Genomic DNA, 16,224 nt, shown 5'->3' on the forward strand with positions numbered 1-16,224 from the left:
AGACACTACATAATACCCCCCAGAAGCAATATATACAGCCTGTCTATAGGAGGAGACACTACATAACACACCCTGCAGCCATGTATACAGCCTGTCTATAGGAGGATACACTACATACCACAACCTGCAGCCGTGTATACAGCCTGTCTATAGGAGGAGACACTACATACCACACCCTGCAGCCATGTATACAGCCTGTCTATAGGGGGAACATTACATAACACCCCTTGCAGCCATGTATACTGCCAGTATATAGCGGGAGACACTACATAACACACGTTATCACATATACAGCCCTTCTATAGGAGGAGACACTACATAACAACCCTTGCAGCCATGTATAAAGCCTGTCTATAGGGGAAGACACTAAATAGCACCACTTGCAGCCATGTATACAGCCTGTCTATAGGAGGAGACACTACATAACACCCCTTGCAGCCATGTATACAGCCCGTATATAGGGGGAACACTACATAACACATCCTGCAGCCATCTATACAGCCTGTCTATAGGAGGAGACACTACAAAACACCTCCCTGAAGCCATATATACAGCCCGACTACAGGGGGAGACACTTACCAGGCTGGCAGTAAGTGATGGGGCGGAATGGCCCAGGGACTGATTCCTCATTCGGACCAGATTGGACTCTCCTGGCGGCTGCCATGATACCTGCGCCGCGCCACCATGTGCACTGCTGGACAGCGGAAGCAGCTGTTTCCCTAGAAGAAAACAGATCAGTAAACAGTGAGATCTGGAGGAGTCGTCATGATCCACAGACAGGAGAGAGACAGAGCCTGGGGGCCAGCAACTGATGTCCTCACACAGCTGTGCTCTGGACTCTCTGCAAGGAGTTGCTCAACATTCGCAAATGAATAAAAGCTGTGGTAGGCACAAAGGAGAGGATCAGTGGAAAAAATCAAAATGCAGAGAGCAAAGCATTGTGAGGTCTGAGTACACATCTCTCCAGGGACTATACATAACACTAGCAGCTGAGAGCACAGAGAACAGCAGTGTGAGGTCTGACGACATCTCTCCATGGATAATACCCAACACTGGCTGCAGAGAGCAAAGAGCACAGCAGTGTGAGGTATGATTACACATCTCTCCATAGATAATACCCAACACTGGCTGCAGAGAGCACAGAGCACAGCAGTGTGAGGTATGATTACACATCTCTCCATGGATAATACCCAACACTGGCTGCAGAGAGCACAGAGCACAGCAGTGTGAGATACAGAACAGACCAAAAGTTTGGACCCACCTTCTCATTCAAACAGCTTTATATATAGTGTATTTTAATGACTATAAGGATTGTAGATTCACACTGAAGGCATCAAAACTATGAATTATCACTTGTGGAATTATATACGTAACAAATAAAGTGTGAAACTACAGAAAATTATGCCTTAAATTCCAGGTTCCTTGTGCTGTGATTACTGCTTTGCACACTCTTGGCTTCTCTTGATGAGATACAAGAGGTAGTTACCTGAAATGGTTTTCCAACAGTCTTGAAGGAGTTCCCAGAGACGCTGAGCACTTGTTGGCCCTTTTTCCCCTCACTCTGCGGTCCAGCTCACCCCAAACCATCTGGATGGGGCTCAGGTCTGGTGACCGTGGAGGCCGGGTCATCTGACGTAGAACCATCAACAACCGATCCAGCTTATTCAGTCCAGACGTCAGGATCAATAAAAATCAATATTTATTTCATCATCTTTAAAAGGTGCACATCGTTCAATTCCAAAGAAATGATGAAAAAAAACATTGATTTTTATTGATCCTGACGTCTGGACTGAATAATCTGGATCGTTTGTTGATGGTTCTATGATCCGACTCAGGGGGAGGGAGGATCTGTGCTGCTGGAGTCCAGCGTCCCAACGGAAGGAATAGCAGCCGCTGCAAGATGTTGTGCTAACCACATGCTGGTTCAGTATAAATCCCCAACACTGACGCCAGCAAAGCCCCCCACACCATCCCACCTCCTCCTCCAGGCTTCATGTAGAGTCCATTCCTTCACCTTTTCTGCGTCACACAAAGACACGGTGGTTGGAACCAAAGATCTCAAATTTGGACTCATCAGACCAAAGCTGTGATGTGAAAACCATTTCAGGTGACTACCTCTTGTATCTCAAGAGGTAGCCAAGAGTGTGCAAAGCAGTAATCACAGCACAAGGAACCGAGAGTATAAGACATAATTTTCTGTTATGTATATAATTCCACATGTGATAATTCAATTTTTTATAGTCATGAAAATACAGAAAACTCTTTAAATGAGAAGATGTGTCCAAACGTTTGGTCTGTGCTGTGTGGTGACCCCTCTCTCCATGGATAATACCAAACACTGGCTGCAGAGAGCACAGAGCACAGCAGTGTATGGTTTGACGCATCTCTCCATGGATAATACAAAACACTGGCTGCAGAGGGACCCTCACCTGGCAGCGCATTGGTCAGGCTCCCGCGCCGCAGCTTGCAGTCGTCCTGGCTCAGCTGCCGCTGCAGCTTCACTTTCCCCGCAGAGGAGAAGAGATCGGGGTTACTGAGCTTCCGGAAGAGCAGAGGAGCCGGCGGAGGGGCCACATCCTGAAATACAAGCACAGGTCACTACACAATCTGCACCAAGAAACCGGGCACAGGGCATGGCCCTGCACATGACACAGCCCAGCGGGGGGCGCCCTCATCTGCCCCTGACCTCGCTATAAGACTACCGGTATTATCCAGCTAATGTACCCCGATATGTGTAGGGAGCCCAACCCCAGGGTCACAGGAGGGGAAGAGGAAAAAGACGGAAGTAGAAGATCACAGGGAGCGGCACTGCAATCCACAGACAATAAAAGAGCAGCAATAAACAGCCGGCACCCGAGGGTGGAGGAGCGGACGTCACCCACATAAAACCTAGGAACCCCGACCAGGATACCTCTTCTCCCCAGGGTGGTCACATCCGTCCCCGGGGAAGGGGGCACTCCGCACAGAGGTCACATCCGTCCCCGGGGAAGGGGGCACTCCGCACAGAGGTCACATCCGTCCCCGGGGAAGGGGGCACTCCGCACAGAGGTCACATCCGTCCCCGGGGAAGGGGGCACTCCGCACAGAGGTCACATCCGTCCCCGGGGAAGGGGGCACTCCGCACAGAGGTCACATCCGTCCCCGGGGAAGGGGGCACTCCGCACAGAGGTCACATCCGTCCCCGGGGAAGGGGGCACTCCGCACAGAGGTCACATTCATCCCATTTAGGGGGTGAGGGGGCAGGTGTATCAGAGACACTATTTTGCCCATCATCCATAGTGTCTGTTGCAGGGGTCACTCAATCACAGTGGGACGTCCAAAGTGACGACACCTCAGCACAGCTACAGCCGTGGAATATTCCGCTCCGGTGTAGGATGAGATCAGTGACAAAAGTTCCAGAGTCCGAGGACAAAACCTGAGACTGACAGTAAACATCCCGCGCCTCATGTGACCCCGGAAAAAAGTGACAGCGCCCAATCATTGTTGGGGTGATCGTGATGGGTCACGATGAGGGCAAAGGTCACCTGTAACCGGGGTCACATTTCTGCAGGTGAAGTCATCAATCGAAAGCCTGAGGGTTGTAGAGTGTCAGCTCCTGGGGTCAGCCTATGCTCGGGGGGTGTAGAGTGTCAGCTCCTGGGGTCAGCCCATGCTCGGGGGGTGTAGAGTGTCAGCTCCTCCTGGGGTCAGCCCATGCTCGGGGGGTGTAGAGTGTCAGCTCCTCCTGGGGTCAGCCCATGCTCGGGGGGTGTAGAGTGTCAGCTCCTCCTGGGGTCAGCCCATGCTCGGGGGGTGTAGAGTGTCAGCTCCTCCTGGGGTCAGCCCATGCTCGGGGGGTGTAGAGTGTCAGCTCCTCCTGGGGTCAGCCCATGCTCGGGGGGTGTAGAGTGTCAGCTCCTCCTGGGGTCAGCCCATGCTCGGGGGGTGTAGAGTGTCAGCTCCTCCTGGGGTCAGCCCATGCTCGGGGGGTGTAGAGTGTCAGCTCCTCCTGGGGTCAGCCTATGCTCGGGGGGTGTAGAGTGTCAGCTCCTCCTGGGGTCAGCCTATGCTCGGGGGGTGTAGAGTGTCAGCTCCTCCTGGGGTCAGTCTATGCTCGGGGGGTGTAGAGTGTCAGCTCCTCCTGGGGTCAGTCTATGCTCGGGGGGTGTAGAGTGTCAGCTCCTCCTGGGGTCAGTCTATGCTCGGGGGGTGTAGAGTGTCAGCTCCTCCTGGGGTCAGTCTATGCTCGGGGGGTGTAGAGTGTCAGCTCCTCCTGGGGTCAGTCTATGCTCGGGGGGTGTAGAGTGTCAGCTCCTCCTGGGGTCAGTCTATGCTCGGGGGGTGTAGAGTGTCAGCTCCTCCTGGGGTCAGTCTATGCTCGGGGGGTGTAGAGTGTCAGCTCCTCCTGGGGTCAGTCTATGCTCGGGGGGTGTAGAGTGTCAGCTCCTGGGGTCAGTCTATGCTCGGGGGGTGTAGAGTGTCAGCTCCTGGGGTCAGTCTATGCTCGGGGGGTGTAGAGTGTCAGCTCCTGGGGTCAGTCTATGCTCGGGGGGTGTAGAGTGTCAGCTCCTGGGGTCAGTCTATGCTCGGGGGGTGTAGAGTGTCAGCTCCTGGGGTCAGTCTATGCTCGGGGGGTGTAGAGTGTCAGCTCCTGGGGTCAGTCTATGCTCGGGGGGTGTAGAGTGTCAGCTCCTGGGGTCAGTCTATGCTCGGGGGGTGTAGAGTGTCAGCTCCTGGGGTCAGTCTATGCTCGGGGGGTGTAGAGTGTCAGCTCCTGGGGTCAGTCTATGCTCGGGGGGTGTAGAGTGTCAGCTCCTGGGGTCAGTCTATGCTCGGGGGGTGTAGAGTGTCAGCTCCTGGGGTCAGTCTATGCTCAGGGGGTGTAGAGTGTCAGCTCCTGGGGTCAGTCTATGCTCAGGGGGTGTAGAGTGTCAGCTCCTGGGGTCAGTCTATGCTCAGGGGGTGTAGAGTGTCAGCTCCTGGGGTCAGTCTATGCTCAGGGGGTGTAGAGTGTCAGCTCCTGGGGTCAGTCTATGCTCAGGGGGTGTAGAGTGTCAGCTCCTGGGGTCAGTCTATGCTCAGGGGGTGTAGAGTGTCAGCTCCTGGGGTCAGTCTATGCTCAGGGGGTGTAGAGTGTCAGCTCCTGGGGTCAGTCTATGCTCAGGGGGTGTAGAGTGTCAGCTCCTGGGGTCAGTCTATGCTCAGGGGGTGTAGAGTGTCAGCTCCTGGGGTCAGTCTATGCTCAGGGGGTGTAGAGTGTCAGCTCCTGGGGTCAGTCTATGCTCAGGGGGTGTAGAGTGTCAGCTCCTGGGGTCAGTCTATGCTCAGGGGGTGTAGAGTGTCAGCTCCTGGGGTCAGTCTATGCTCAGGGGGTGTAGAGTGTCAGCTCCTGGGGTCAGTCTATGCTCAGGGGGTGTAGAGTGTCAGCTCCTGGGGTCAGTCTATGCTCAGGGGGTGTAGAGTGTCAGCTCCTGGGGTCAGTCTATGCTCAGGGGGTGTAGAGTGTCAGCTCCTGGGGTCAGTCTATGCTCAGGGGGTGTAGAGTGTCAGCTCCTGGGGTCAGTCTATGCTCAGGGGGTGTAGAGTGTCAGCTCCTGGGGTCAGTCTATGCTCAGGGGGTGTAGAGTGTCAGCTCCTGGGGTCAGTCTATGCTCAGGGGGTGTAGAGTGTCAGCTCCTGGGGTCAGTCTATGCTCAGGGGGTGTAGAGTGTCAGCTCCTGGGGTCAGTCTATGCTCAGGGGGTGTAGAGTGTCAGCTCCTGGGGTCAGTCTATGCTCAGGGGGTGTAGAGTGTCAGCTCCTGGGGTCAGTCTATGCTCAGGGGGTGTAGAGTGTCAGCTCCTGGGGTCAGTCTATGCTCAGGGGGTGTAGAGTGTCAGCTCCTGGGGTCAGTCTATGCTCAGGGGGTGTAGAGTGTCAGCTCCTGGGGTCAGTCTATGCTCAGGGGGAGTAGAGTGTCAGCTCCTGGGGTCAGTCTATGCTCAGGGGGTGTAGAGTGTCAGCTCCTGGGGTCAGTCTATGCTCAGGGGGTGTAGAGTGTCAGCTCCTGGGGTCAGTCTATGCTCAGGGGGTGTAGAGTGTCAGCTCCTGGGGTCAGTCTATGCTCAGGGGGTGTAGAGTGTCAGCTCCTGGGGTCAGTCTTTCCTGTGGGGGTTGTAGAGTGTTAGCTCCTGGGTCAGTCTATGCTCTGGGGGTGTAGAGTGTCAGCTCCTGGGGTCAGCCTATGCTCGGGAGGTGTAGAGTGTCAGCTCCTGGGGTCAGCCTATGCTTGGGAGGTGTAGAGTGTAAGCTCCTGGGGTCAGTCTATGATCAGTGGGAGTAGAGTGTCAGCTCTTGGGGTCAGTCTATGATCAGTGGTTGTAGAGTGTCAGCTCTTGGGGTCAGTCTATGATCAGTGGGTGTAGAGTGTCAGCTCCTGGGGTCAGTCTATGCTCGGTGGGTGTAGAGTGTTAGCTCCTGGGGTCAGTCTATGCTCGGGGGGGTGTAGAGAGTCAGTGCTGGGGTCAATCTATGCTCGGGGGGGGGGGGGGCTTGGTAGAGTGTCAGCTCCTCCTGGGGTCAGTCTATGCTCTGGGGGGTGTAGAGTGTCAGCTCCTGGGGTCAGCCTATGCTTGGGAGGTGTAGAGTGTAAGCTCCTGGGGTCAGTCTATGATCAGTGGGTGTAGAGTGTCAGCTCTTGGGGTCAGTCTATGATCAGTGGTTGTAGAGTGTCAGCTCTTGGGGTCAGTCTATGATCAGTGGGTGTAGAGTGTCAGCTCCTGGGGTCAGTCTATGCTCGGTGGGTGTAGAGTGTTAGCTCCTGGGGTCAGTCTATGCTCGGGGGGGTGTAGAGAGTCAGTGCTGGGGTCAATCTATGCTCGGGGGGGGGGGCTTGGTAGAGTGTCAGCTCCTCCTGGGGTCAGTCTATGCTCTGGGGGGTGTAGAGTGTCAGCTCCTGGGGGTCAGCCTATGCTTGGGAGGTGTAGAGTGTCAGCTCCTGGGGTCAGCCTATGCTTGGGAGGTGTAGAGTGTCAGCTCCTGGGGTCAGCCTATGCTCAGTGGGTGTAGAGTGCCAGCTCCTGAGGTCAGTCTATGCTCGGGAGGTGTAGAGTGCCAGCTCCTGGGGTCAGTCTATGCTCGGGGGGTGTAGAGAGTCAGCTCCTGGGGACAGTCTATGCTGGGGAGGTGTAGAGTGTCAGCTCCTGAGGTCAGTCTATGCTCGGGAGGTGTAGAGTGCCAGCTCCTGGGGACAGTCTATGCTGGGGAGGTGTAGAGTGTCAGCTCCTGGGGTCAGCCTATGCTCGAGGGGTGTAGAGTGCCAGCTCCTGGGGTCAGTCTATGCTCGGGAGGTGTAGAGTGCCAGCTCCTGGGGACAGTCTATGCTGGGGAGGTGTAGAGTGTCAGCTCCTGGGGTCAGCCTATGCTCGAGGGGTGTAGAGTGCCAGCTCCTGGGGTCAGTCTATGCTCGGGAGGTGTAGAGTGTCAGCTCCTAGGGTCAGTCTGTGCTCGGGAGGTGTAGAGTGTCAGCTCCTAGGGTCAGTCTGTGCTCGGGAGGTGTAGAGTGTCAGCTCCTGGGGTCAGTCTGTGGTCGGGAGGTGTAGAGTGTCAGCTCCTGGGGTCAGTCTGTGCTCGGGAGGTGTAGAGTGTCAGCTCCTGGGGTAAGGCTATGCTCGGGGGGTGTAGAGTGTGAGCTCCTGGGGTTAGTCTATTCTCGGGGTGTTACCTGCTCTCGGCTCCTCCGCGGCGCCTCCTCCTTGTCCTGGCTGCCCCGGGCTCTCCTCATGCTGGCGGGTGGCTCTGCGCTCTCAGCCGGGCTCCTCCATGTCTCTGCCGGATCCTGAGATCCCTCCGCGCGCGGTAGCCGGAACTACATCACCTCCTGTCAGACTGCTGCATGGGCGGGACCAAGGCCAAAGCAACAGGACAGGGGCGGAGCCGCCATCTGATTAGTTACAAACCCCTGTCAGTCACATTGCAAGAGGGCGGGGCAATGTCACTTGATGTGTATAAGCTAACACGCTGCGCTGACACATTGAACCGCAACTCCAGCGCCTGAGGCTAGATAATAAGATGACTGCTCTCCTGTATCCAGGGGGAGGACGGCATTACTGCTGCTCCTGTATCCAGAGGGAGCACGGCGCTACTGCTCCTGTATCCAGAGGGTGCACGGTACTACTGCTCTCCTGTATCCAGAGGGTGCGCGGTACTACTGCTCTCCTATATCCAGAGGGTGCACGGTACTACTGCTCCTGTATCCAGGGGGAGCACGGCACTACTGCTCCTGTATCCAGGGGGAGCACGGCACTACTGCTCTCCCGTATCGAGAGGGTGCGCGGCACTACTGCTCTCCCGTATCGAGAGGGTGCGCGGCACTACTGCGCTCCCGTATCGAGAGGGTTCGCGGCACTACTGCTCTCCCGTATCGAGAGGGTGCGCGGCACTACTGCTCTCCCGTATCGAGAGGGTGCGCGGCACTACTGCTCTCCCGTATCGAGAGGGTGCGCGGCACTACTGCTCTCCCGTATCGAGAGGGTGCGCGGCACTACTGCTCTCCCGTATCGAGAGGGTGCGCGGCACTACTGCTCTCCCGTATCGAGAGGGTGCGCGGCACTACTGCTCTCCCGTATCGAGAGGGTGCGCGGCACTACTGCTCTCCCGTATCGAGAGGGTGCGCGGCACTACTGCTCTCCCGTATCGAGAGGGTGCGCGGCACTACTGCTCTCCCGTATCGAGAGGGTGCGCGGCACTACTGCTCTCCCGTATCGAGAGGGTGCGCGGCACTACTGCTCTCCCGTATCGAGAGGGTGCGCGGCACTACTGCTCTCCCGTATCGAGAGGGTGCGCGGCACTACTGCTCTCCCGTATCGAGAGGGTGCGCGGCACTACTGCTCTCCCGTATCGAGAGGGTGCGCGGCACTACTGCTCTCCCGTATCGAGAGGGTGCGCGGCACTACTGCTCTCCCGTATCGAGAGGGTGCGCGGCACTACTGCTCTCCCGTATCGAGAGGGTGCGCGGCACTACTGCTCTCCCGTATCGAGAGGGTGCGCGGCACTACTGCTCTCCCGTATCGAGAGGGTGCGCGGCACTACTGCTCTCCCGTATCGAGAGGGTGCGCGGCACTACTGCTCTCCCGTATCGAGAGGGTGCGCGGCACTACTGCTCTCCCGTATCGAGAGGGTGCGCGGCACGACTGCTCTCCCGTATCGAGAGGGTGCGCGGCACGACTGCTCTCCCGTATCGAGAGGGTGCGCGGCACGACTGCTCTCCCGTATCGAGAGGGTGCGCGGCACGACTGCTCTCCCGTATCGAGAGGGTGCGCGGCACGACTGCTCTCCCGTATCGAGAGGGTGCGCGGCACGACTGCTCTCCCGTATCGAGAGGGTGCGCGGCACGACTGCTCTCCCGTATCGAGAGGGTGCGCGGCACGACTGCTCTCCCGTATCGAGAGGGTGCGCGGCACGACTGCTCTCCCGTATCGAGAGGGTGCGCGGCACGACTGCTCTCCCGTATCGAGAGGGTGCGCGGCACGACTGCTCTCCCGTATCGAGAGGGTGCGCGGCACGACTGCTCTCCCGTATCGAGAGGGTGCGCGGCACGACTGCTCTCCCGTATCGAGAGGGTGCGCGGCACGACTGCTCTCCCGTATCGAGAGGGTGCGCGGCACGACTGCTCTCCCGTATCGAGAGGGTGCGCGGCACGACTGCTCTCCCGTATCGAGAGGGTGCGCGGCACGACTGCTCTCCCGTATCCAGGGGGAGCGCGGCACTACTGCTCTCCCGTATCGAGAGGGTGCGCGGCACTACTGCTCTCCCGTATCGAGAGGGTGCGCGGCACTACTGCTCTCCCGTATCGAGAGGGTGCGCGGCACTACTGCTCTCCCGTATCGAGAGGGTGCGCGGCACTACTGCTCTCCCGTATCGAGAGGGTGCGCGGCACTACTGCTCTCCCGTATCGAGAGGGTGCGCGGCACTACTGCTCTCCCGTATCGAGAGGGTGCGCGGCACTACTGCTCTCCCGTATCGAGAGGGTGCGCGGCACTACTGCTCTCCCGTATCGAGAGGGTGCGCGGCACGACTGCTCTCCCGTATCGAGAGGGTGCGCGGCACGACTGCTCTCCCGTATCGAGAGGGTGCGCGGCACGACTGCTCTCCCGTATCGAGAGGGTGCGCGGCACGACTGCTCTCCCGTATCGAGAGGGTGCGCGGCACGACTGCTCTCCCGTATCGAGAGGGTGCGCGGCACGACTGCTCTCCCGTATCGAGAGGGTGCGCGGCACGACTGCTCTCCCGTATCGAGAGGGTGCGCGGCACGACTGCTCTCCCGTATCGAGAGGGTGCGCGGCACGACTGCTCTCCCGTATCGAGAGGGTGCGCGGCACGACTGCTCTCCCGTATCGAGAGGGTGCGCGGCACGACTGCTCTCCCGTATCGAGAGGGTGCGCGGCACGACTGCTCTCCCGTATCGAGAGGGTGCGCGGCACGACTGCTCTCCCGTATCGAGAGGGTGCGCGGCACGACTGCTCTCCCGTATCGAGAGGGTGCGCGGCACGACTGCTCTCCCGTATCGAGAGGGTGCGCGGCACGACTGCTCTCCCGTATCGAGAGGGTGCGCGGCACGACTGCTCTCCCGTATCCAGGGGGAGCGCGGCACTAGTGCTCCTTTTCCTTTTTCTCTCTCAGGTTTAAACTACTTCACAGCCCTGGAAAGGGCCAAATGTTTTTTCATAACTTGAGAATATTTCCATAGATAATTTAGCTCTGTAAGGATAACAGACTCTCTGTAATTACCTGCTCAGCGCGGCAATATGAACCCATACACTTTATCTGAGCTCTAGCCAGTTAGTTTGTATGTTCTCTCCAGGTTTGTGTGGGTTTCCTCCAGGTCCACCGGTTTGCTCCCACACTCTAAAACATACTGGTAGGTTGATTAGATTGTGAGCCCCATTAAGGACAGACTGATTTGCCAAGCTCTGTGTAGCGCTGCAATATCTGTTTGCACTATATGAATAAAGGAATAATTATTAGTAATTATTATTATTAGTAGAGTGTGGCCCAACTGGATTGCACTAATCCACAGTAGGTGAGGTTTGGTGAGTAATCTGTGTTCAGCATATTCATTCTGTAATATTTGCCGCCATCTACTGCTTATTTGTGGTATTGCAGCTGTTGTCCCATCTGCCTCAAAGAAAGTTATCTTTGTTAAAAATAAATGTTGCAATAAATTTTCCCCTCCCCTGAAAACCTGAGGTGCCCATTGCTATCTCGGAATACATTGCAATGAGCTCCTGCTAAACGCAAGACCTACAGCTGCTGTCTACCCTTGAGGCTGTCACCAGCTTGTGCGATCCCTGGAATAAAGAGACTGCAAGTTTTTATGTTCATAACCTCTGTCTCCATGTGTGATCACTTACCCCTGCGGCTGCCATCATGGGTCTCCCCCATCCCTTCACCATCTGCCTGGGGATCCTTTCCCCACATGTACAGCAGAAGTGCCCTAGGGGATCCCTACATCATATTGAGGCCTCCCCCTCTTCTTGTATCCCTTCCTTGGCCCTTAATGGACTGGAAGAGACCTGTTCATCCTGGCCAACGACCGTGACTCGACTAGCATTAGGCCACCCACTCCAGGGGAGTCATGCTACCCACATGCCACAAGGTCAGGCCACGCTGGGTGGCATTGCATATCCGGTGTCTGTAAGGAGATGAGACTATCCGGAGATGGTCTGTAAGGAGCAGGGCCACATCTGCCATGATGGGGAATGAAAAATCATGCCGTGAGCAGGGTGACAAAATTGCTTTTTGTAATGTGGGTGATTCGGGTAGCCTCTTAATTCACCCAGAAAAAAGTATGGATCTTCCACTGGCAAGTCCAAACTATGTAACTATATCAATAGCATATTTATCTGTAAGACACAGAAGCCCTTGATATACAGACCCGTTTATCTGCTCTGTAGACTGTGGAGGACCCAGGCGACATATGATGACATCATTACGACGACCCAGGAGAGGAAAGGGAGATCGCAACGTTGTGGGAACAGGTAGGAGTGTATTGGCTTCATTATTTTATTACTGACCACATCATATATATGTACTAGGGGGAATACAAAGGGGCTGCATAGAAATAGAATGTGGAGGGAGGTATACACTCACCGGCCACTTTATTAGGTACACCATGCTAGTAACGGGTTGGACCCCCTTTTGCCTTCAGAACTGCCTCAATTCTTCGTGGCATAGATTCAACAAGGTGCTGGAAGCTCCTCAGAGATTTTGCTCCATATTGACATGATGGCATCACACAGTTGCCGCAGATTTGTCGGCTGCACATCCATGATGCGAATCTCCCTTTCCACCACATCCCAAAGATGCTCTATTGGATTGAGATCTGGTGACTGTGGAGGCCATTTGTGTCCAGTGACCTCATTGTCATGTTCAAGAAACCAGTCTGAGATGATTCCAGCTTTATGACATGGCGCATTATCCTGCTGAAAGTAGCCATCAGATGTTACAGGGTACATTGTGCTCATAAAGGGATGGACATGGTCAGCAACAATACTCAGGTAGGCTGTGGCGTTGTACCAAGGGGCCCAAAGAGTGCCAAGAAAATATTCCCCACACCATGACACCACCACCACCAGCCTGAACCGTTGATACAAGGCAGGATGGATCCATGCTTTCATGTTGTTGACGCCAAATTCTGACCCTACCATCCGAATGTCGCAGCAGAAATCGAGACTCATCAGACCAGGCAACGTTTTTCCAATCTTCTACTGTCCAATTTCGATGAGCTTGTGCAAATTGTAGCCTCAGTTTCCTGTTCTTAGCTGAAAGGAGTGGCACCCGGTGTGGTCTTCTGCTGCTGTAGCCCATCTGCCTCAAAGTTCGACGTACTGTGCGTTCAGAGATGCTCTTCTGCCTACCTTGGTTGTAACGGGTGGCGATTTGAGTCACTGTTGCCTTTCTATCAGCTCGAACCAGTCTGCCCATTCTCCTCTGACCTCTGGCATCAACAAGGCATTTCCGCCCACAGAACTGCCGCTCACTGGATGTTTTTTCTTTTTCGGACCATTCTCTGTAAACCCTAGAGATGGTTGTGCGTGAAAATCCCAGTAGATCAGCAGTTTCTGAAATACTCAGACCAGCCCTTCTGGCACCAACAACCAGGCCACGTTCAAAGGCCTCAAATCACCTTTCTTCCCCATACTGATGCTCGGGAGAACTGAGTTGCACTGAGTTGCCGCCATGTGATTGGCTGATTAGAAATTAAGTGTTAACGAGCAGTTGGACAGGTGTACCTAATAAAGTGGCCGGTGAGTGTATAAACTGAGGGGGCTGCATATAGATTGTGGGGGATATATATAAAAAGGGGCTGTATGTAGACTGAATGGGTCTCAAAACATACGCACATATATATATATATATATATATATATATATATATACATATTTTCCTAATAATAATAATGAGTGTCTGCATATAAGCTGTGTTATCCAGGTGACATTATATTGTGACTGTGGTATTTTAGAGGCGCACTCTAGAGGCGTTTTGTCCCTCTTTCTCTTCCGGAAATGTTGGGGGGTATGTACACCCCACATGCACAACTCGCACATAAACCTCCACACATATATATCCTACACCCACCTTACACACCACACACATATACCACACACACACTCCACATACCATACACACGCACCTTACACAAACCCTAAATACCCCACACACACCTCAGACATACACTTCCCAATACAGTCTGAGACTGCCTAATGCACAGCCTATGGGGCAGATTTACTTAACCGGTCCTGTCGCGATCCCGTAGTGCATTGTCCGACGAGGATTCGGGTCTGCCGGGATTCACTAAGGTCGTTGTTCCAACTTCCTGCATGTGTCGCTTCTGCGCTGAGATCCGCCGGAGTTCACCTTCTTCGTCCCAGTGCATGTGAGTGCTTGATCTTGTGACACAATTCCGTTTTTAAATTCTGCGGTTTGTCCGAATCCGTCGGGTTCTCCCCCCTCAATTTCTGTTTCATGCAAGCCGATGCGCCAAAATCTGATTGTGTGCGCCAAAAATCGCCCCTATGTCTCTAACTGGTGCTGCTCCCTGCTGGACAGGAAGGAGTAGCGCAATCTTCCTGCAGTGACTGAAATCTACCTAATACATGCAAGACAACAGGAGGAAGCACTTCCACAGATATTGTAATATGACCACACGCTGCATAGTGTGACTTCTGTAAGCCGATGACTGGTTAGATACTGGAGAGGATGTACATCTCACATTCCTCAGGATATAACTAGGTTTACAGTATAGACTTCATAGCATGACCCCTCTTACAGTATAGACTCCATAGTGTGACCCCTCTTACAGTATAGACCCCATAGTGTGACCCCTCTTACAGTATAGACTCCATAGTGTGACCCCTCTTACAGTATATACCCCATAGTGTGACCCCTCTTACAGTATAGACTCCATAGTGTGACCCCTCTTACAGTATAGACTCCATAGTGTGACCCCTCTTACAGTATAGACCCCATAGTGTGACCCCTCTTACAGTATAGACCCCATAGTGTGACCCCTCTTACAGTATATACTCCATAGTGTGACCCCTCTTACAGTATAGGCCCCATAGTGTGACCCCTCTTACAGTATAGACCCCATAGTGTGACCCCTCTTACAGTATAGACCCCATAGTGTGACCCCCTCTTACAGTATAGACTCCATAGTGTGCCCCCTCTTATAGTATATACCCCATAGTGTGCCCCCTCTTACAGTATAGACTCCATAGTGTGACCCCCTCTTACAGTATAGACTCCATAGTGTGCCCCCTCTTATAGTATATACCCCATAGTGTGCCCCCTCTTACAGTATAGACCCCATAGTGTGACCCCTCTTACAGTATAGACCCCATAGTGTGACCCCTCTTACAGTATAGACCCCATAGTGTGACCCCTCTTACAGTATAGGCCCCATAGTGTGACCCCTCTTACAGTATAGGCCCCATAGTGTGACCCCTCTTACAGTATAGACCCCATAGTGTGACCCCTCTTATAGTATATACCCCATAGTGTGCCCCCTCTTACAGTATAGACTCCATAGTGTGCCCCCTCTTACAGTATAGGCCCCATAGTGTGACCCCTCTTACAGTATATACCCCATAGTGTGACCCCTCTTACAGTATAAATGTGTTATTTCCAGCAGCCTCTGTCACTGTCTCTCCTCTCTTCTCTTCTGTTCTGTTGAAATGAAACTATTGGTGTAAAAATACTAATATTGTTTTCTCCTGGAGATCTGACAGTTCAGGGGTCACATGGCTTTCAGGGCTAAGACCCCCATCCTCTGCCCCCTTTTCTGTAGCAGCTGGACAGCTGTAGACTGGAAGAAGAACGAGACATTGGGGGTCATTTACTAAGGGCCCGAATCGTTTTCGTTGGGTTTCCCGAATATTACCGATTTGCACTGTTTTTCCCTGAATTTCCCTGGGTTTTTGGCGCACACGACCGGATTGTGGCACATCGGCGCCGGCATGCACGTGACGGAAATCGGGGGCGTGGCCGTCAGAAAACCCGCCAGATTCGGAAAAACCGCGGTATTTTTTTAAAAAATGTGTCGCTTGACACGCGCTTACATGCACCCAGCATAGGATGGTGAACTCCGGCGGACCTCGGCGCAGCGGGAAACACCTGGTGGACATTGGGTGCACGACCTTAGTGATTCGGCGGAAGACCCAAATCCTCGTCAGAGAACGCACTGGATTGCGACTGGACCGGGTAAGTAAATGACCCCCAATGTCCCTTTCCTTCCACAGCTGATTTTTTGGTGCAATGCTGCAGATTTTGAGGCTGTAGAACATTAAGGACGGATTCCCCGTAAAATCCTCAACACCAGGAGGAAATAAGTTCTGGTTTTATGAAAATTGTGGTAAAATTAAAGCATTAAAATTTTCTTCCTCCCAAGCCGGGGAAGTGGGGGCCCCCGTCTGTCTTGGGGTTCTGCTGGAGGCCGCCTGTGGCCATGACCCGAGGGACAGCAGTGAGGTGCACAGCAGTGTGAGGGGTCTGACACTCCACAGCAGGACACAGCCAGGTTTACAGGTAAACAATGGCGAGTCCCTGACAGCACACAAAACTGGTCTAACCACAGCCCCCCAGGGTCAGAGACACCCCCCCCCCCCCCCCCAGGTATATTGTCCCCTGTTATCAGCCATTTCAGGACATATCTGATGTGAGGAACCTCCCCAGACAGCTCCTCCAGAAGATGCCGGATTGTACAACT

The 16,224-nt window shown here is 54.4% G+C and overlaps 2 protein-coding genes across 7 annotated transcripts in view; one reads left to right on the forward strand and one right to left on the reverse strand.

Annotated features, from left to right (window-relative positions):
* The window catches only part of MAST2 (microtubule associated serine/threonine kinase 2), a 57,703-nt gene extending 49,864 nt beyond the window's left edge, over positions 1-7,839 (reverse strand). For 3 of the 6 annotated variants that reach the window (XM_072128633.1, XM_072128632.1, XM_072128630.1), the window contains exons 1-3: positions 7,681-7,838; positions 2,430-2,577; positions 580-719 (exon numbers count right to left, since the gene is read on the reverse strand). In XM_072128633.1, the coding sequence (XP_071984734.1) occupies positions 580-719; positions 2,430-2,577; positions 7,681-7,740 (348 nt within the window). In that variant the 5' untranslated portion in view covers positions 7,741-7,838. Of the gene's footprint in view, positions 1-579; positions 720-2,429; positions 2,578-7,680 lie in introns of all 6 variants that reach the window. The other 3 variants (XM_072128635.1, XM_072128634.1, XM_072128631.1) reach the window with 2 other exon arrangements.
* The window catches only part of PIK3R3 (phosphoinositide-3-kinase regulatory subunit 3), an 87,295-nt gene extending 75,305 nt beyond the window's left edge, over positions 1-11,990 (forward strand). Inside the window, exon 11 of the transcript XR_011850438.1 lies at positions 11,912-11,990. The gene's annotated coding sequence lies outside the window, so the exon portion shown is untranslated. The remainder of the gene's footprint in view (positions 1-11,911) is intronic.
* The last annotated feature ends 4,234 nt before the right edge of the window (positions 11,991-16,224 follow it).

The sequence above is a fragment of the Engystomops pustulosus genome, chromosome 10 (assembly GCF_040894005.1).
Source record: "Engystomops pustulosus chromosome 10, aEngPut4.maternal, whole genome shotgun sequence".
Classification (NCBI taxonomy): Eukaryota; Metazoa; Chordata; class Amphibia; order Anura; family Leptodactylidae; genus Engystomops; species Engystomops pustulosus.